This window comes from Mercurialis annua, linkage group LG2, assembly GCF_937616625.2.
Source record: "Mercurialis annua linkage group LG2, ddMerAnnu1.2, whole genome shotgun sequence".
NCBI lineage: Eukaryota > Viridiplantae > Streptophyta > Magnoliopsida > Malpighiales > Euphorbiaceae > Mercurialis > Mercurialis annua.
Window position 1 is genome coordinate 9202837 of NC_065571.1, and position 22320 is coordinate 9225156.

Below are 22320 nucleotides of genomic sequence, written 5' to 3' on the forward strand. Positions count from 1 at the left end.
AGTAAAAAGAAAGTGCGCCGACCACACTCTCAATGAACCACCGCGCCGTCAAACGGTGTCGCTTCCGAGGACACATTCGCTATTTTAGGATAATCAGAAGGGTAACTACGGAAACAAAAAAAATAAAATAAAGAAAGCGGTTGACTAACTGAACTCCACGACCCACTCACCTGCCACCACCACTGTCACCCAAAAGCATATTCTTGACTCAATCAAAACAACCCAATTCATAATTTGACTCGGACATCTTCTTAGCTTGATCTACACTAAAACCCACATTTTATTTTCCGCAAATCTCATAGTGAACGAAAGAAAATTTGAAAAAGATGCATGATTTTTGCTTGACGATCCCGTATGGGTTAATTCTGGTAGTGGGAGGGATAATGGGGTATGTGAAAAGAGGGAGCACTGCATCGTTAGGTGGAGGAGTGGGTACTGGATTGCTTTTAATTTTAGCTGGGTATATCGGTCTTAAAGCTTTTCAAAGAGGGAAAAATTCTTATCCTGCTTTACTCATTGCCACTGGTACACTTGTTTCTTAATCTTGATTTTTTCGTTTATGTTTGATTTGGTTTCTCTTTATGTTTTCTTTGATTGAATTCTAACTGTGAAGGGATCTTTTTGAAAGAAATGAAATCTTGGTGTAAGTAACTATAACAACATAATAATGCAAGAATTGGGTATGTTTAATTAATTTGAATTCTTGCATATGATTTGAAATTCTGTTGAAAATTAAAGAAATGGGTATAAGAAGAAATGTTTTTCTACTCGGGTATACTGTGTTTTTGTTAGCCTTGTTGTGGTTTGTATTAGTTATACTTAAGTTGCCTTGTTAGCCTTTTGTTTTACTGTTGTGCTAACTGTACATTGTTCTGGCTTTGGAACAGTTTGTGCAGCGGTGCTGACATTTGTCATGGGACAGCGTTATATTCAAACCTCTAAGATTATGCCTGCTGGTGTTGTTGCTGGGATAAGGTAAGAAAAACTCATGTCCGTTCATGCTTAAAATCGCTTATTCAGTGTATGTAGACTCCATTTTCATATTCAATATTTTTGAATGTCTGTTTTGTTTGCTAAACATTTGATGAACTTTGTTGTATTTGTACTTAAAAAGAAATGAATCTCAAAGGAGGGGTTTTACGGTTTTATTGGGGGTTTGAGTAAGGAGTGAGGGAGTTGGTCTTCATTTTAACCTCTGTAAAAAAAATTCATTTGAACTTTCCATGAATTGCTCAATCCATCTTCATCTTCTCTGCAGCAGCCTCTTGTCAATTCTAAGATAATTTTTATTCCATTTACCGTTGATGCCATGCCAGTAAGTATTGGATAACTGGAAAAAAGTGGTCTTAGCCAGTCTTTTTCGTTGAGATGCTATGCGTGTGTATTGATTGTACAGTTTTCTCTGTTATTTAGTTTGATCTGGCTATTGTTGATATATATTAACTTGGACATATAGAGACTCTTTTTTTTTCCTGGAGAAGCGAAATGACAAGAACATCACTAGTCAATCTGTTTACATGTGTTAATGCCATACACAACTTCTGCTTCAAGTTCTCATATGAAGCTAGGATTAAATTTTTAGTGGATCCGTTCGTCTCTCAAACCACAAAAGCATCTTTCAGAAATGGAAAAAACAAGGTAGCATTCCAACTTCAAATAGTTGCCTCTTCCTGCACCAATCATGTGCAAACCCAGCTTGAAGACAAGCATGTTTTGGGTTTCATTGGCCCAAACAAATCTTAAATCATATCAATTTGCGTTGCCTTTTTTTCTTTTTCCGCTGTTGCTATGATTTGTAATATCTACTACCATGTGTGATCCTCAAATTAATTTATTTGAAGTAGTAGTTTGAAGGTTTTCTTTCTCTTAAAAGCCTTACAAATATTATGGATTTCTTTGTTGGTTGAAACGTTCATTTCATTTTTTGTTGAGTATCACACATATCATCATTGTTTTCTTGCAGTGCTCTCATGACTGGATTTTATCTTTACAAAGTTGCAACTGGGGGCAATCACATTCCAGCCAAGGCTGAGTGAATGCGTCCAGATACGTATACCACTACTTACAGGAGATGAATTGGGATATAGAAACTCAGAATGCCTGTATTGGAAATTGTTAGTTGCCTGAACAAATTTGAACTGGCATCCTGTGTCCTTGTATTAGTTTTTTGTATGATACATTTGTCCTTTTACATCAGATATTTTTTAAAAGAGAAACCTGAAACTTACTGTAGTTCTGTTCTGTTAGACATTTTGCTTTCTTTTGTCTGCTTGTTCTTACTGAAACAATCTATTATAGAGTGAGTTTGAACCGGGAAATCAAATCACTGGGTGAAAATACCAGAAGGAAATCTGTTTAAACTAAACTAAAGATTAAAATTGCAGAAAATTGACAGTTTCAGCATCTTTCTTCTTTAAATCAGCATGCCATGAATCTAGATGAATGAATAGGACTTTCCGAACTTCTTTTGTATGTAAGAGAGCTATGTAACATGGAAACATGAAGGCTGAAACAGAAAAATACCGAAATAGTAAACAGTCGAAATGATATTTTTCGAAATGAAATAGTAAACAGTCGAAATAGAGTTTCAAAGTTTTAAAAGCGTTTCCGGCAGTGAAAAAACATAGGATTTGAGAAGTTTAGAGCGACACAATCTCTGTAGTTTTATAATGCGTATGTTGCTGTCAGCAAGTATATCTATTCACAATTTCACATCCATAATCTAGCAGCTATGACCTTAACCATTCACCTGTCCTGTTCAATCAAAATGTTTAAATCACCAGAAACTCCATTACATTAAAAACACAAAAAATGACAAACAGTCTAAAGTATAGCATATTGTATTAAGATACCAATACCAAAATCATACCATCTTTCTTTACCTTATCTGCTGTTCTTATTTGGAAAGAAATCCAGCAAAATATCATCATATATCATCAACTCATCCTCACCATCTTACACTAATCTCAATAAATTCCACAAATATGAGTACTCTTTTCATCATTATAATCTTCCTGATTCCCATTTTCCTTCTTAAAATCAAACAAAACTCATCAAAGAAACTTCCACCAGGCTCACTAGGATTTCCCATAATTGGCCAAAGCCTCAGCCTTCTACAGAACATGAGAGCTAACACTGCTGAAAAATGGCTTGACAACAGAATCAAGAAATACGGTCCAATTTCAAAACTAAGTCTGTTTGGAAAACCAACTGTTTTTATATATGGTCAAGCTGCAAATAAATTTATATTTAGCAGTGATAGTAATACTTTAGCTAATAATCAGACGCAGTCTGTGAAGATGCTTTTAGGTGATCGGTGCTTGTTGGAACTGAGCGGTGAAGATCATAAGCGTGTGAGAAATGCTTTGATGTCGTTCTTGAAGCCGGAATCTCTGAAGGAATATGTAGGTAAAATGGATGAAGAAGTTAGATTGCATATTCAGAACTTTTGGGAAGGAAAGCAAGAGGTTAAGGTATGTATTCTTTTAAAGTGACATAAAATGAACACTTCCTTCATCTGTTTAAAAATCAACATTATTCTTCAATCTTCCTCAATTAACTCACCATGCTCTTGAAAGTAAAACCTCAAAACATGACAAACTGTGTGCCTTAAACGAATACATTTCGAACATAACATTCAGCATCATCCTGCAAAATCCTGACAGGTATTACCGTTGATGAAGACACTAACATTCAACATAATATGTTCTCTTCTCTTCGGAATCGAACGAGGAGCTCGAAGAGACGAATTCGTTGACAGGTTCCAAGATATGATATTAGGGATGTGGTCAATCCCAATAAATCTTCCTTTCACTCGCTTCAACCGTAGCATAAAGGCCAGCACAAGAATTCAAAACATGTTAAAGGATCTCATAAGCGAAAAGAGAATGGAAATTGAGAAAAAGTGTGGTAATACTCGTCAGGATCTCATTACTTGCATGCTAAGCAACTGCAATCAGAATAATGGCGGTGGTGCTGGTGAAATAAGTGAGAAGGAGATTGTGGATAATGTTATGCTTGTTATGACGGCAGGACATGACACTTCATCTGTGCTGCTTACTTTTCTTATGAAGCTTTTAGCTAATGATCCTTCTGTTTATGAGTCTCTTCTTCAAGGTATGATTGCAAAATACACATTTTGCTACTAAGTTATGTTGGACAAAAACTTCTCAGAGCATGCGTTTCGTTTTTATTTTCAGAAATGCTTTTAAAACTCAGAAATTTTATCTTTATAACTTGTTTCGACATTTTTTTATTTTGGCATTTCCGTGTCCCTACTACATAGTAGGATTGTGCATTTGGTCCGATCCGAATCGAACCAACATTTTGTTTTTTAAAATCGAATAGAACCAAAGTATTAAGGAATTAAAATTGTTCAAATCGAACTAACCCAAACAAGTAGCTTCGGTTCAGTTATTTCAATTCGGTTTGCACTAAAACTTAATGATTTTTTTTACGTCCAAAATCAGTCCGAACTGAAAAACCTATTTTTTTATTATATCAAACAAAAATGAACTTAATTTGTCGGTTTGGTTCGGTTTTTGCACTCCCTAGGCAGAAGTGACTAAAATACATCATTTTCTGAACTTGGATTGCAGAACAGGAAGAGATAGCTAAAAGCAAGAAGAGTGGAGAGCTATTGACATGGGAAGATCTTGCAAAGATGAAATACACATGGAGAGTGGCATTGGAGACCATGAGACTATACCCTCCAATCTTTGGTGGTTTTAGGAAAGCTGTTAAAGATATAGAATATGATGGATACCTTATACCAAAAGGGTGGCAAGTAAGTGAAAACCTTCCAAAACTATAACGAACCAAACCGATATTATCGGTTTGCTTCTGTTCTTTGAATTGGTTCGATTTTTGCACATCCTACTCAATGAGCAAAGTAATTCGGTGTATTAACATTGAAATGCACATTTGATGTAGATATTCTGGGTGACCAGCATGACCCAAATGGACAAAGGCATATTTCAAGAACCCCGGAAGTTTGATCCTACAAGATTTGAGAACCCATCTTCAATTCCACCTTACTGCCATGTTCCATTCGGAGGAGGACCTCGGATATGTCCTGGCTATGAGTTTGCCAGGATTGAAACTCTTGTCACAATCCATTACCTTGTCACTCACTTCACATGGAAGTTAAATTCTGATAATTTCTTCAGTAGAGATCCAATGCCAGTTCCAACACAAGGATTGCCCATAACAATTACACCCAAAAAACCAATAACAAAATGATTCTAATTACGTTAGCACAGAAACTTTTCGTTTTCTACCTTCCGTCATTTCATTTTCGAAATTCTGAAACTTTATATTTATAGCATTCTGTTTCATCGTTTCCTAATGATATAGATAACAAATATATCAATCCAGAATCAATTATCATTGCTCAAGTGCTTAAATATTCCACATGAACAAATGTATTCTCCAAAACTACATAGCATTGAATATTAAAACTATTTTCTGCACTATTTACACAATTTCTGACACTAAATTCTACAGTTTCATTGCATATTTACAAGCAACATTCACAACTAGTGTAATTTAGGCAGCTTCTATGCGTTGTACCGTGTGGACACAGAAGCGAATAGCGAGGAACTCAGCTTAAGTCAGTAAAGCTGATTAGCAGGTTTGTGGTCGATAGTATTTTGGAGGCAGGGATGGACACATTTCATTCATGTGGGGATATGGATCTACAGTATTGTATTCTGGTAACTCCATTCGGTACTTGCCTTTAATTTGACAAAAAGGAAGCTTTACATCGTCCGCATCGTTGCACCACTTAGGAAGACGACTTGAGTTAGTCTCAAAGAACTTGAGCGTGTAGGCGTCTCTAATCTGCAAATTTCATCAATTATAAGTTTAATATGTGTTGAATAAAATAGCTTGAAGGAACTCAGATAAGAGCATTTAATCATTCAAATTATAGCTATTTCGATTCTTCCTCCCTAAAAACCAAAGAAGTAGACTCTAACCATGAAATAATTCTGTTTACAAGATTTAACTTCATTCGGACATTGCAATGGACAAAGAAACGATAAAAACAACTAGTTTTAATGTTTATAACAGATTCTTACACAGGCTCTATCCACCACGTTAACCGTGGACAACGTCTATGAAATTGTAACACATCTTTTAATGATGTGAATAAAATGATGTAATTAGTTGTAATTTTTGACATTATATGACGTTTTGTAATTTCATAGGCTGTCCACGAACTATGTGGTGAACATAGTCTATATAAGAGTTTCTCATGTACCAAAGTCAAACTTAGTGCAGGCATATGTGCATGTCTGGGTGATGAAATGATATGGTGTGCATTTCAAGGTCTAATAAAATAAAAAAAGTTATTTTTCTATTCAGAGTGAAATATTTAATAAGTAAAATCACGGGTCTTGAAAAATTACCGTGAATTCAGTCACTTGAATAGAGTTCGCAACTGGACCAAAGAGTCCTGCTTCCTTGTACATTGCCAGAACAAAAGCAATACATGAGGTTGATTTCCCATCACTGTATAACCAGTCATCCTGTTCAGGGATCGTCAACAGTTCACCAAAGGATGACCCACGCTTTTCAACTTCTACCAAGATATCAGAAAGATTAAGCCCCTGGATGACGCGCAAAAATTGAATCAATTCTTGAAAATATACGCTGATAATAAAACCAATATGAAAAAAAAAATTCAATAAAACCAATATATGCATGCACATTTGACAAACAGAACCAACATTCCAGAACTAGAGGATCATCCAATTCATTTGACTAGCTCAAAATTCTGGCCTCGTGGTAAAAAAATCAATGCCATTTAGTTTTTTCATGGCCTAACAAATTCCTTAGGTTGCCAACCAGAACTATGTAACATCGGATGCCATTTTACCCAGAGAAAACACAAAACAACCATTTTCCCATAAATCATCTTTTCCATATGTGGGAAAGAAATTTCAGCAGAACCATATGATCAGTTTAAACTTTGTTCCTATTAAGCCAGATAAGACAAGACTATATCGGAAAATTTGTTAAATACCTCAGTTCCAAGTCGCAGGTTCAAGGCTTCGTTCCACATATTAGCAGCATATGCAGGTTGTAACTGACTCCAAACTGTCATAACAGATGCTACCTGTATAACCATAGAGACAACAATTAACGCTTTCATAAATACAGGAAAGCCATGATTTGCAAGCAGGAAAACTGTGTACTCCAACAGCAAACTCTTACGAGAAACTTACTGAATTTCTTCTAACTGATTAAATTAATTTTATTTCTCTTGATTGGCATCTTTCACAACATTCAAGGACATCTACTACACTAAATCAACGGCATTTCTTGAATTGCAAATTTCACTTTGCATGAAACTGACGAAAGGATGCTTTTCATGCTGAATTATTATAAAATTTGCCTAAGAAAGTTTCTTGTGGATTTCATTTTATTAGCTAAAACAAAATGAAAGATTAAGACATCAGCATCACTCCACATGCTTTCCTCATATGGAACACCTCAAGACATCAATGGACAATTAAATGCAAAATCAAAATTATGAGTCACATTTCCTAGATAAAATATACATAGAAATGCAGGCATGCACATAGCATCTAGGAAAAACTTTCCACTTACGATTTACCATCCAAGTTTGAGCATATCATAGCCACATAATTCAGATGAGAGTTAAACACTAACATAATTAGCTGGAAACTAATTCTGCAATTCAAAACAAATACAAGGCAGAGAAGCAACAACCAAGCTAAAAACACCACCAGAAAATAGTTTATCCATAGGGGAGAAATATTCATACCAGGTGAGCATCCAAGGGTGGTGGATAGTTCTTATCTAAAGTGTCTATCCAGCTAAATATCATGTTATGGTATCCGTAAGGTTGGCCGTTCATGCTTAATGCGTACTCCCATGCAGCAGTCTCATTAAACTTGGCTCGAATGTCAGGATGCAGAGGAAGCAGTGCAATATGTGGATTGGACTCATCCTTAGTCAGCTCAAAATCCCACCATTCATCCCATGGCAACAGAGCAATAATATCTAGTCCCTACAACCAAAAAAGGTAAAGTAACATCCAGTCCTTTATGATCTTATCCCAAAATTTGGTAAAAAAAAATCTTATCCAAAATCATAATTACAAACGAAATAACAATGAAACCTAAATACCCCTATAGTTTCCATCTAATCCAAGAAAACAAAGTCAACTGTGATTTCTAAAGCACATAGATTAGGTTCTAGTCACTGTCTAGAATAAGCAGTCCAAGAAAAAGAATACATAAAAACAGAATCTCCCGGTGAGGACATGAGCTACTTCTTTAGATGTCTAGTTTCTATAACAAAAAAACATCACTTCTCCTCCATGATTTAAGCGATAATGCAAAATTAAATTGAATAGATGTGCATAATATAGAGAATGTAAGACAATTCTTATTATGAATATTTTATTAAGAGTCTCACGTCAAGGATTAAATATATATATCAATTTGAGACCTTTAAATGGAGATATATTGAACCCATAATGCCATGCATTATGGTCCGGAGAAATTCAATGGCGCCGTCACCAGAATACTCCTATATAAATATGGGAAAATATTTATATACATGTAAAATCAAAGAATGTGTATATACGGTGATTATAAGAGGTGCTATAGTTAATATTTGAATCTATTTACCCAACTATTTTATATATATCTAGGCAAGCTCTAAGATTACCTCTTCATTCTCATGTCCTGATTCACCAACCCAAAGTTTTCCTTCAGAATCCTTTAAGCAAACAGCAGTATGACCAGCATAAGCTCCACTCACCCACTTCTCCATAGTCTCAAAACCACCCCACCTCCCACGAATTTTTGATATTGCCAGGAAATCTCCAGATTGAATATCATCAGTGGTGATGTTAGTAACCCAGGGCTGGGGACGTTCTTCAAAGGTAGCACCCATGTGCTTCTCGAGGAACGCAATGTTGGCATTCTCTCCCCATCCGGTATTTGTAAAAAGAGGGAAGACATCCCACAGTGCTTGAAGCGATCCTAGCATCCCAGCTTGCATGAGAAAAATAGATATTCCCCTATTTTTCACCTAATCCCACACAAAATAAGACATCATCTGCTGCTCAAATTTTGCATAAAGATAACTAGAAGTTGTAGCAGGTCATCAATGACCAAAAGTGGAAACTTACGTATTCATATTCAGCTTTCCCTTCCCACTCCTTAAATTCAATTTTATGCTCCCGAGAGAGAAAATAGTAATCCCAAGTAACACGATATGGAGTTGCAAAAACATAAATATCCATGCATGTCCAGCTATGAGCACCATCAACCTGAATAATTTTACAAAACCTTTATACTCCGAGAACTTCACCATCTTTAAGTGAAAATTTAAAGAAGGTACAAAGAAGAAAAAAAGCTAATGAACAGAAGCAAAGCTAAATACAAAAAATAATCATCTTCAATGATTGATACTGTCAATACTCGTGGAGATACCTCTGCTCTGCCCCAAAGAGACATAAAAAAACTTACCACATACCACCCTTGGATATCTCTTATCGCCCAACAGGCCAAAACAGTTCAAACAAATAGAATCAACATGGAGAGTCATTTTTCCTTCTTACTCTCTCCTGACAATCTGATGCAGATTTGATTGATCATATACCGACTAAAGTAAATTCCAAAAATTTCTTCAACAAAATAGATTCAACACTAAGACATTAGGGCACTCAGTGGTTGATTTGCTATGCTAAGGTACAAATTTCCAGTTCGCCACAGCTCGAATATCTCACACAAATAATGTAACGAATACAAAGTCATCTATAATTTCTTAATAACTCTCAGTAGCATAAGTGAATCCTTATATAAAAGTAAAAAGAAAAGAAAAACAACACTCTAGCTCTCTGCCAAACTAGTCAGTCTTTGAATTACAAACACAAACTCAATTCAAATAAGATGCTTTCATTTCATAGCCACCCACCAAAATAAAACTAACAATAATTTAAATTGGCCACTGTTTTATTGAAAATTCGCTATACCCAACATACAAAATCAAAAAATAATCGCAACCCACATCAAAAAAATTAAAATTCCTAACTAAAAAACCAAATCTTTAATGATTTTATTTTACCTTAATATGAAGGGTACCACCACCAAATTGACTACCAGTCTTATTATGAAACTCCATCCAAGCAGTACTATTATAAAAGCAAGCGCCCTTCCATTGAGCAGTGCTGTTCAAAGAATTGGCAGCACCCACAAACGTCGGCAAAAGGTCAACGGCGCTGTTTAAACGATTCAGAATTAGCCAAGAAACTTCTCTAGGAATCAAGGGTAGTAAATCTTGGGGGTGAAATGGTAATTTTACTGCTGCTGATGATGATGATACTGCCAGAAAAATTGAAAGAATAGAACTGATTGTGAAGATTATTGTTAGGGACAAAGATTGTGCCATGGTTGATTGTAGGAGAAGAGGGAGAAGATAAAACGGAAAATAAAAAAAAATTAGGATGAAGTTAAAAGAATTTTAGAACTCTTTGTGCGCATTTTGGCTGTCACTCTCTTTCTAATTTTGATTTCTCTCAATAAAATCAAGAATTTGTCCCTACCCTTTTCATTTAAGGTTTTTTTTTTAGAGTAGATCGCTTTAATCAAACAACATGATCCTCCACTTTTATTTACTTTAACCATTTGATTCCTGTGTTTATTTTTAGTGTTATTTAACTGAGTTAAAAAGTTTAACTAAAAAAAGTTTCAATTTCAATTTCAATTTAGTGCTTGAACTTAATTTTGACACAAATATAAATAAAAGTGCAATGGCTTAATAAATTCGATTTATTTAATTTTTACTTTTCTACTTTTGATTTTGTAGAATTTTAATCTCACTTGAATTTTAATCTCACTTGAGTTTAATATAAGTTTAAGGAATCATTTGACTCAATTGACTAACGTCAAAAATGGATGGAAACACTAAACTGTTAATAGAAACAAAAATGGAGGACTACATCGTTTGATTTTCTAATGGAATGACGAAATTGTGAATTATAACATATGTTGGGACTTAAAGTAATTTTCTCTTTTTTTAATACTAGTTGCATTACGTGCTATGAACGTGACTCATAATGTGGATCGTCAATCTATGTATTGATAGATTCTTCATAACTATACTAATATATTTTATTTATATTCGGTATTAAATTAGTTAGATTTTTTTTATTATAAATAAATAATACTTCAGTTTATTAATTTTTAAATTAGTTGTCGTTCATCAGCAGTGAGAGATTCGTTTCACCATTCATTAGTACCGCAACTCGTTTCATCATTCCCTAGAAAACTTATATTTCATCAGCACCGTTTTTCATTGCCATTCTTTCGTATGTCGTTTGTTTTGTGTTTTTCTTTAAAGAAACAAGGAGGAGCAACATTGGTTCATCAATAGCGAGCGTGGTGTGACAATATTGATTCGTCATTCGTCGCTTATTAAGAAGAAGAAAAGAAAAGGAGAAAGAGGTGGCGTTGGAAACGAGTTAAAGAAAAAACGGATGAAGAGGCGGCGGTAGAGAGAAACGAAGAAAAAAATTAAAATAAAAAAAAGAAAGAAAGGTCCTTACCTTTTTATTTAAAACGAATACAATATTGTAATAAAATCATAAACAAATAATTGAATTTTGAAAATCATTAAATGCCAATTTGAAGAATGAAACAAACATGCAGGGTTTTTTAAATTTTTTTTTCATTTCCTAGAAGTACGTGCGTCTTATGATCAAGGGTGAGACTAGAAGAGGAGAATTCGACAGGAAATGGCAAAAGTTGAAAATTATTTACCACCTTTTATAAAATTGATTCTTTTAATATTTCATATCAACTTGAGGGGTGAATTGATCTTTTATTCGTTATTTAACTTATCATTTCGCATCACAAACATCATTATCTCAAATAAGGCTGCTAGTTAAAGAGTACAAGATACCTTCATATGATCTCTTTCTTCAAAAATATAATATTGTGTTTTGTGTATAAAGATGTGAAAAATTTGAGCTGAATCGAATAATCAAACTAAACTGAAGAAAATCTTTTAATATTTATATTTTTTCGTTTGATTTTTGGTTCTATTAAGTTTTAAACATGAAAAATGTCGATTAAGATATAGTATAAACCAAGCTAAAAAATCAAATTGAACTGAAAAAATCAATCAAACAAACTAATTTAGCTCAATTGTTAAAAAAATTAACTTTTAAAATGTCTAGTCCAGCTTGATTTTTAAATAAAACTTCAGTTTAAATTTGTTGGAACAGAATGCGAAATCTCCAGTTGCTTTAGTTTAGGTATACATGCTAACAGAATTTTGGATATTGACATATATATAGCAATAATAGATGCTTTAAAGCATCGAAATGTTCCTTTATTTGTTTCATATTTCTCTTTATCTTTTGTTGGATCAAGCATGGATATCCCTTAATTCACATTTCTCATTTATTATAATTCAATTTCGTTTGCACATAGCATTCATACAATTCTTATTTCGGTAATTAGGAAGGGAGAGTGTTTATGAGAGGAATTAAACAGATTGGAATTTAAACTTGAGGGGGTCATGTTCACGATCCACAATAAACGGTGTAGATTAATTTTACTAAGACCGTATTTTTTTTATCTACACCATTCATTTTACAATGAACAATATGAATCGTGAACATAACCTCTCAAGTTCATTTTGTATCATTTGAATTATAGCTCATTGATCATTCAGACAATTCTTGTACATATTTTTTTTGTTAGACTAATTGATTTAAAATCCAGATATCTTTTTTTGAAATAAAAAGTTCTATTAATCAAAAACTGATTGATCAGCCAGCACATAGAATTTAATAATCGGAGGGACATGCCCCAACCAATTAGAAAAACTAAAATAGCCATATGCTATTACATGAGATTTTCTATCGTAATTAAAACAACATATATGCATCTCAATTAAGTTCAAGTAGTCATGTTTACAAAGCAAAAAGTTATTGTTGAAAGCATCCATTACAACCTTTAAAATAAGGGAAATTAGACTAGCTTGGCTTGTCATGATAATATTAATTTTAATCGCACGACTGCTACAACTAGCAGTTATAATTTTATCATTAAAGTCCCTAATCACATCTTCCATGACATATCTCTTCTCTTGAACATTAAAGACATCATCTATATTGACGCAAAACATACCGATATTTGGTGAAATCCGTCGTAAGATGGTGGCTTTAATTGTTTTAGAGATCCAATTCGCTTGTATCGTAAAAAAAAATTTCATCTCCAACGATGAAAAAAACTATTCTAATTTCAATTAGAACAGATCTAATAAAATTAAGATATTAAGGTAGAAAATAATTTCTAGATCTAGATCAAAATTATAAAAAAGGCTAAAAAACTGAATTTGAAAAATTGAGAAAGTGATTTTTGCCCAAAAAGGGCCAAAACCCACCTTCCAAATGAAAAAAGGAAAAAAACTTATTAGGATTTGAGAGATTTCTCAAAAAAGAGAGACGGTTAGGGTTTCTTTTATTTTATCTTACGGATATTTAAATTTGTAAAATTAATTTTTCAACATATATTTTCCCTATTTATGAACTTTATTATGAAACTTTGTTCTGTAAAAATTAAATCTATTTATTATTTCAACAAATATGCATAATTTTCTTCTTCATATAACTAAAGAATTATTGATATTTATATCACATTGGATCATATTGGTTTCTGGTTTAGCTAAAAGAAGCTTTCTTAGTTCCGGTTATTCACACTCAAGCGCTCCACTAGGAGTTCCTTGCACACCTCTAGGAAGACTAGGATCCACATAGTTGTCATTTAATTTCTATTAAGTGGTAAATTATAGATATGATACATCTACTTTACATTTTAATCAGCTTTTCATGTTATAACTAAAATTACATTTTAAAATATTTGTTATTTATATTGTAACTACATACAATATTTAGTTTAATAACATTTGAAATGTTAATTTAATTACTTTTTTTGATAATTGAACTTAAAGTGGCCTATTATTATTCTAGCTAGTATATATAGTATTTATCCTAAATATATATTGTAAATTCTTACTCTACATTTTTATTAATTTATTACCAATTTCATATATTTTTGTTTCTTTGATAATTGTATATATTTTTATAATACCCATTCAAACTTCGAGTTATTATTTTTATACTTCATAAGTATTTTTTAAAATTTTAAAAATATAAATTTCCAAAGATAATACATAATATTTGCTTTACAAAATAAATCTCTCATAATAATTCACTTGTAAAAATTTACAAAATAAATAAATAAGAAGAAGAGAAGAATAAGCAGAGAATAAAAAAAAAACAGAAGAAAAGCAAAGAAGGAAGAAAAAAATCATAAAAGGTATTTTAATTTTTAAATTGTAAATATTAAGAGGTTATAAGCGTGTTATATTTTACAAAACACAATATGTTGATCTTTGTAACTCGACTGGTGAAATAATCTCTTTTTTTAAGATTTTTTTTTTTTACCACAGCTCTACTTAAAATCAAACAATCTCTTATATAGATGAGCTACTTTTGTGTTGTGCCTCAATATTTTTGTGTTGTGCCCTCAATCTACCAAATTACATAATTCAAATCTTTGGCATTTAGACACTATTAGGAAAAAAGTAAATCATGTTCTATAATTTTGTCAAACCAAAGTTGAAACTAAAGCTTATTGTATTTACAGCTGATAAAAAAAAACAAAGGCAGTTGATTCCCTTATTTATATATATCATCTCTCTATTTCTATACACATAAACTGATAGAGAGAAATTGTTGATCATGGCAATGGTAATTTAGCAGTTCTTTGGCTCCCTCTCGTATGACGGAGGCAGCGACGGACACCTTTCGTTCATATTCGGATACGGTTCGATTGTGTTATAACCCGGCAAATCCATCCGATATTTTCCTCTAATTTGACAAAATGGCTGCTTTATTTTATCTTTTTCATTGTTACACCATTTTGGTAGACGACTTGTATCGTCTTCGTAAAGCTTCACTTGATATCCATCTCGAACCTGCATAAATTTGTACATATTTAGTATATAGCTTGATCGGCTGGTTAAAGATATGTTTTATTTTTTTATGTCTAGTTTTAATTTGTATTTTTATTACACATTGTTAATTTTTAATTAAAGATGAAAATATTTTAATAGTTAGAGAGAAAGAGAGTTAAAAGACTAACCATAAACTCAGTTGCTTGTATAGAATTGGTGATAGGATGGAAAATGCCAGCAGCCTTGTAAATTCGAATAACATAGGCAACGCATGAAACTGATTTTCCATCGGTATATTCCCAATGGTCTAGTTCTGGAATTGCCAATATATCACTGAAATTTAATCCACGCTCTTCAGTTTCAACTAATATTCCAGGAAAATCGAGACCCTGCATCCGCGATAATTTTTATCGACCGACGAATTCAAAATATTAAAAGTAAATGTTGAAATACGATATACGTACCTGAGTTCCAAGCCTCTTGTTCAATGCTTCATTCCATAACCTGGAAGCTGAATTAGAATTTATTGTATTCCACATTACCATAAAAGCAGCTACCTGTGAGACATTCATAATAATACACTCAATTCTTGATATATACATATTCAATGTAATTTTTAATCGATTAATTAACGCTAATATAGCATATATAACGAGATAAGTTCATTTAACTAAACATGAAAGATTCGGAAAAAGAGTAACCCGGCTTTTAAACTTGTATCTCAGGTCAAACAAGTCATCTTTAACTATTATAGTCAAATAGATCACAAAATTTATATCTCGGGGTCAAATAAGTCACGTATGTGAGGTATATAGATTATGAGTTCCTTGACTCTGAGACACAAATTGATTAAAAAAGTTAATATTGACTGATTTGACAATGAAACACAAGTTTTGAAATTTAATTGACTAACAAAGTTAAAAATGATTTATTTGACTCCAAAACACAAATTCAAAAACTGAATTGACCCTTTGCTCTAAAGATTTTGTGAAGTATTTACATCACCAAGAAAAATGACCAACTATGTTAGTAAAATCTGTTGAAGAACTTAATGGACAAAAATAGAATACAATATAACCATTCAGCTTATTTTCTGTCATGATTAGTCTAAATAATAATTATAATTTATTCATGTTTTTTTACTTATACTTAGATCAATTAAGTCGACTTTACTAAAATATATACCGTTCATCACATAAATAGATATTTATTGCTAAAATTTAATTTCTCGTGATTTCAAAATTTTCACAAAACTCTTTATTTTAAAAATCAAAACCGACCACACCGCGGTTAGATGAACTTATCTCGAGTAAAAAGAATACCAGATGAGCATCGACTCGGGATGGATAGTTTTGTTTCGGAGTATCGATCCAACTAAAAATGACATTATGATATCCATAAGGATTTCCTTTAAGACTTATGGCATATTCCCAGGCTGCAGTCTCGTTAAATTTGGCTCGCACATCAGGATGTAGAGGAAGTAGTGCAATGTGTGGATTGCCCTCATCGTTGCTCTGCTCAAAATCCCACCATTCTTCCCAGGGTAGTACATCAACTACATCTTTTCCCTGCAACTCAATAATTACGTAACGCCTTTTAGTAAGCATGGTAAAAATTCATTTGTCCTGCAAGAAATCCGTCACTAATTCATCACCAATTTATCACAAATTTAGTTTTATCGTAAAATTTATGACAATATTATTCATTTTTTTCACACTTTTGTGACGGTTGTCGACAAATTCTTCGCAATTTTATTATAAATTTTGATAGATCACATTAGTACAATTTTACAGATTTATATATATATATATGGCAATTGCACTAAAATTAAATTTATATATTTATTTTATCTCTCTACTAAATAGATCGTAAATTGACAAATTATTTTTATCTCTTTAATTGAACCAACCAAAATAACTAAATTAACTAAACTCTTAAGATTACAAAACTTAAATGTAGAAATTAGACGGTCAACTCAGCTAATTTACTTAAACCTATGCAAAATGGTAAATAAAAAAATTGGTGAATGCAATTAACCAAATATTTTTAAATTTGAACCGTAGCCAAACCAAAATTATTTATTAAAATAAGTATATTATTATATACTTGTGCTAAACTTTTTTTAATAAGATTATTATTGAAAATTAATTTTAATAATTTTTATGACCAATCTCGATTAAGTTGGAACTCGATTCAACCTCATTAAGAACTCGGCTACAAATTTACCGAGCTCGAGCTTAAGTTTGAGTTGTTTAAAGCTCGAACTCGAACTCAATTAATTATACCCGAGCTCGAGTTTGAATATGCAAATACTCTGCTCATATTTGGTTACATTTCTAAATTGTGACGGTAATTTCCCTCACAAGTTCAAAAAACAGTGACGAAATTTATCTGAGATGTAAACTAGTTAATTACCGCAATTGTACGTCCTGATTCTGCAACAAACAATTTTCCTTCAGGATTTCTCAGACAAACAGCAGAATGACCCGCATAAGAACCTGTGACCCACTTCTCCAGCGACTCGAAACCGCCGGACTGTCCTCGAATTTTCGACAATGCGAGAAAATCTCCGGACCGAATGTCGTCAGGATTGATGTTGGCGGTGACCCATGGGTGGGGTCTCTCTTCCAAGCTCACATTCATGTAATCCTTCAGGAATTGAACATTGGCCTTTTCGCCTTCATCAGAATTTTCAAACAGTTTTCTGAAATCATCTATTGCAACAACTGTATCCAACGGCCCTGATGGCAGCACAAATATTGAAATTCCCCTTCTTTTTACCTGATTTCATTTGACAAATATGCAATTCAAATTTTAGTTAGGATTGATGTTTTAAGAACCAGATTGGATGGTTTGATTCTTTTTTGGCTTTATTGCTTCAAAAATCATCAACTCTCGCGTGTTTTTGGTATTTAACACGAACTTTTAATTTTGACATATAAATACACGAACTATCAATTTTTTCCATATATAACACGGGCACCGTTTTTGACATAAAACAACACCCTTTTTTTTACCTAAAATGGCAATGTTTTATACCTAAAACGACACAGTTTTTCACCTAAAACATAAACTTGGTCATATATGCAAAAAATTGATAGTTCGTGTATTTATATGCCAAAATTAAAAGTTCATGTCAAATACCAAAAACACGCGAAAGTTGGTGTTTTTTTGTGCATTTAAGCCTTCTTTTTTCAAATCAGATTTTTAGTTCAACTAGTTTGAATTGAGAAAAATCATATGAATAAGTTGAACCATGAAAATTGACCGGTTTCTATAAGTATAATTATAGTTCATTTTTCAAAAATACAAAAGTTCATATATAAGAATTAATTATATTTTTTATAATTCTCAATGAATATCGTGAATAGATATACTTACAAATTCATACTCAGCTTTCTCTTGCCATAGAAACTCAACTTTATGCTCTCCTTTTTTCCAATACTCATCATGATGAATATTGAATGGAGTTGCAAATATATAAATATTTGAACAATACCACTCATACCAACGAGCCTCGCTAACCTGATATAAAAAAATAGACCGTTTAAATTTTATATGAAACCATTTATATAAAATATGGCTTAATGATTCAAATACTCCTATTTAATTTTTTAATTCTAAATAAAACCTTTAGAAAATTATTAATTTTACCTTATTTATATTTTCAACTTTTAATTATAATTATTTTTAAAGAATTTTACATATAACAGTTCATCCTTCCGCGTCTGTATCGATTTAAGTGCAACGTTTAAAATTTGGCATATAAGAGAACAATTTTTGATTTTTTGGCAGTTTACAGTCCAAAATTATTATTTAATGTCGATATTCTGGTCATTAAAAACCGCCAAAACAACATCGTTTGGTGAAAATTAGAAACTACCAAAAAAAAAAAGTTTGACCTTATCCTGTTAATTTTGAAAGTTGTGACTAAATCGCTATAAATATGAAATATTAAAATTTTATATATAGATAATTTTTCTAAATTTCAATTGATGTTTAGCCATATGAAAGCCACATTTTTAGATTTTTAGAGTTTCAAATTAGCTTTAATTTAATAAGGCCTAATAGTAAAAAAAACCCAAACCTTTACGACTTGTTGCAACTATATCCAAACCTTTTAATTTTTGCAATAATATCCAAATTGCATTTTTTGTAGCAATAATAGTCAAATTAATGGCTAAACTTGTTGTTTTCAATTAAGATATTAGGCTATTATTATGTTTGATGTATAATAATATAGTAAAAGTCCCAAAACAATGGCAAAAAATTCAAAAAAATTCACATACAAAGTGCAATTTGGATATTATTGCAACAAAATAATGCAAATTGGATATTATTGCAAAAATTAAAAGGTTTGGATATAATTGTAACAAGTCGTAAAGGTTTAGGTTTTTTTGCCATTAAGCCATTTAATAAATGTATCAGCAAATAAATAAAAACAAATTTCATCCGTGACATCGCTTTTAGGTGGCGGAAATCCACGTTCTTTTCAATTAAATTTAAAAGTGAACGTCTCAAAGTTGAAAATGCAAAATATATTAAAATCAGTGTTTCTAAAAATCTGGTTAGAATTAACTGCACACACAAAAATCTAGTTATTTTTAAGTCATTGTACATATATATACATATATAAAACCAAAAAAAAAAGAACATAAAACAAAAGTTGTCTATACATACATGGATATGGAGGGTTCCACCACCATATTTACCGCGGTTATTAAATTCCAAAGTAGCGTGGTTGTTTCGGAAGCAAGAAGCCTCCCATGTAAGGGTATCCTTTCGAGCAGAGACATGCCCTACAAACCCTGGCAAAATCTCGTCAATACGGTTCATATCATTTGGAAATTTCATTTCCAGCAATGACTCAAACATTTTCCTACTGATCTGATCATCATCAGCAGCTAATCTTGCTGCTTTAGTATCCAAAATCAAGAAGAAGAAGAAGATAGAAATGGTGAGGAGTAATTTTGAAAATGGCGCCATGTTATAGAAATGGTTTGGTGGGAGTGGGAGTGAAGAACTCATACCCTCCTTCCTTCCTTATATATAGGAGTGAGCTCGGTTCGGTTTCATATGTAGATTTTCAAAATCGAAGCAAACTACTCTTATAAAATTCAAAATTAAATTTTATTTGTTTGGTGACGGTTATTTCGGGTCTGTAAACTGAAATTTTAATTTGATATAATTTAATTTAAACCGAGAATATGAATTTTTAATTTAGCATCATTAGAATTATGTTTATATATTGTTACTAAATATAATATTTATTAGTGGTGATTTAACATCGGTTTGTAATAAAAGCGCTAATGGGTAATTGATTTAGTAATATATATAAAAACAGAAAAGGTCACAATTTGGTTTTTTAGTTCGGTTAGATTTGATTTTTTGGGTTCGATTTGGTTCATCAAGGTCTAAAATCTAATTATAATCAAAAACCGCACTTCTTAAAATTCTAAACCAAATAGAAGTATGTAAGCTACTTTAACCGATCCATTTTCAATTTTGGTACGATTTAATTATGTTGTTTGGTTCGATTTTTTACTCACCTCTACATATATAAACTCTTTATGTCTTCACCGATAATATTAGAATTTGAAATTAAGATAAAGAGATTTTCATTAAGTTAATAATTGTGATTACATTCTTCTTTATATAGAGAAGAAGATTGACACTTGTCCTATTGCTATTTGCTCTTTACACAACGGCTAAATTGCCTAGAGCTGATAACAGACTCTGCAACTAACTTACTGACTGTTTCTGTAACAAACTAACTGCATGGCTAAATATCCTATTTAGTCCTCTAACTTATTAATTTGATAAAGAATTAAATCTGCTTTCTATATTTAACATCCCCCCTCAAGCTGGACTGTATAAACTTTGTACACCAAGCTTGCTAAGAAAACTGAGAAATGTTGCTGGAGGTAATGGCTTTGTGAAAAAATCAGCCAACTGATTTTCAGAACTAACAAGAAAAAGATGCAGCAGTCCAGATTGGATTTTCTGTCGAACTATGTGACAATCTATCTCTATATGTTTTGTCCTCTCATGGAAAACTGGATTGTGAGCCAAGTAGCATGCAGCTTGATTATCACAGTAGACATTTGCTGGAAGATGATCATTAACTTGTAGTTCTTGAAGTAAGAATGAAATCCACTGAATTTCACAAGTTACATTTGCCAAAGCCCTATACTCTGCCTCTGAGCTTGACTTTGAAACTGTGACTTGCTTTTTTGTTTTCCATGATATGAGTGATTGACCAAGAAATACACAGAAACCAGAAATGGATCTTCTTGTTTCTGGACATGTTGCCCAGTCAGAGTCTGAAAAGGCCTTGATCTTTATTTGATTATCTGCTGAAAAGAACAATCCTTGTCCTGGAGACTTTTTGAGATATCTCAGAACTCTTCCTATTGTAGAATAATGGACCTCAGTTGGACAATCAAGAAATTGAGATAATTGTTGAATTGAGTATGCTATGTCTGGCCTTGTACTGCATAGATATATCAACTTGCCAACCAATCTCCTGTAAGCCTTAATATCTGGATATAATGGTCCATCATTCTTGACTAGTTTTGTAGAAGGAATCATAGGTGTTGAAGCTGGTTTTGAACCTAAGTAACCTGTTTCTGTTAATAAATCCAGGACATACTTCTTCTGACATAAATTTATTCCAGCTTTGGATCTTGCTACTTCAAGTCCAAGAAAAAACTTCAAAGCACCTAAATCTTTAATCTTGAACTCTTTATGTAGATAATCTTTAACTGATTTGATTTCCTGTGTATCATTCCCAGAAAGTATGACATCATTTACATATACCAATAAAGCTGTGAACTTATCTGCTTTTCTCTTTGTGAACAAAGATGTATCTGATGTTGCTTGCTTGTAACCTTGAGATATTAGAGCTTCTGTCAGCTTTACATTCCATTGTCTACTGGCTTGTTTAAGCCCATATAATGACTTATTTAACCTGCAAACAGTGTTAGTGTTCTGACCAGAAAGTCCCAAAGGAATATCCATATAAACCTCTTCATTTAAATCTCCATGTAAAAAGGCATTATTAATGTCTAGTTGCTGCAATATCCAGTTATTAGAAGCAGCTATAGCCAACAGAACTCTAATTGTGGTCATTTTTGCCACAGGAGAAAAAGTTTCAACATAATCTATCCCATTTTGTTGAGTATATCCCTTAGCTACCAAACGAGCCTTGTGCCTTTCCAAGGTTCCATCACTATGATATTTGGTCTTAAATACCCATTTACACCCTATAGGCACTTTACCTACTGGTAACTCAGTTAATGTCCATGTATT

At 32.4% G+C, this 22320-nt stretch overlaps 4 protein-coding genes across 4 annotated transcripts; 2 read left to right on the forward strand and 2 right to left on the reverse strand.

The window, feature by feature from the left end:
• Window positions 1-125: 125 nt before the first annotated feature.
• LOC126667863 (protein FATTY ACID EXPORT 5-like) lies at window positions 126-2232 on the forward strand. Its single transcript, XM_050360975.2, has 3 exons — window positions 126-525; window positions 888-975; window positions 1964-2232. Exons 1-3 carry the CDS (start codon window positions 327-329, stop codon window positions 2034-2036), a joined length of 360 nt encoding a protein of 119 aa, XP_050216932.1. The 5' UTR covers window positions 126-326; the 3' UTR covers window positions 2037-2232.
• Window positions 2233-2335: 103 nt separating this feature from the next.
• Window positions 2336-5345, forward strand: LOC126667862 (cytochrome P450 716B1-like). The gene is made up of 4 exons (XM_050360974.2): window positions 2336-3473; window positions 3666-4116; window positions 4599-4786; window positions 4933-5345. Exons 1-4 carry the CDS (start codon window positions 2985-2987, stop codon window positions 5239-5241), a joined length of 1437 nt encoding a protein of 478 aa, XP_050216931.1. The 5' UTR covers window positions 2336-2984; the 3' UTR covers window positions 5242-5345.
• A 20-nt stretch (window positions 5346-5365) lies between these two features.
• Window positions 5366-10571, reverse strand: LOC126667861 (uncharacterized). The gene is made up of 7 exons (XM_050360973.2): window positions 10108-10571; window positions 9170-9310; window positions 8704-9069; window positions 7793-8038; window positions 7028-7120; window positions 6411-6611; window positions 5366-5841 (listed from the first exon to the last, which is right to left on the reverse strand). The coding sequence occupies exons 1-7, from the start codon at window positions 10429-10431 to the stop codon at window positions 5626-5628; spliced, it is 1587 nt and encodes a 528-aa protein (XP_050216930.1). The 5' UTR covers window positions 10432-10571; the 3' UTR covers window positions 5366-5625.
• A 4081-nt stretch (window positions 10572-14652) lies between these two features.
• On the reverse strand, window positions 14653-20009 carry LOC126670171 (uncharacterized). Its single transcript, XM_050363837.2, has 7 exons — window positions 19690-20009; window positions 18391-18534; window positions 17425-17790; window positions 16332-16577; window positions 15474-15566; window positions 15198-15398; window positions 14653-15030 (listed from the first exon to the last, which is right to left on the reverse strand). Exons 1-7 carry the CDS (start codon window positions 19993-19995, stop codon window positions 14809-14811), a joined length of 1578 nt encoding a protein of 525 aa, XP_050219794.1. The 5' UTR covers window positions 19996-20009; the 3' UTR covers window positions 14653-14808.
• Between the last annotated feature and the right edge of the window lie 2311 nt (window positions 20010-22320).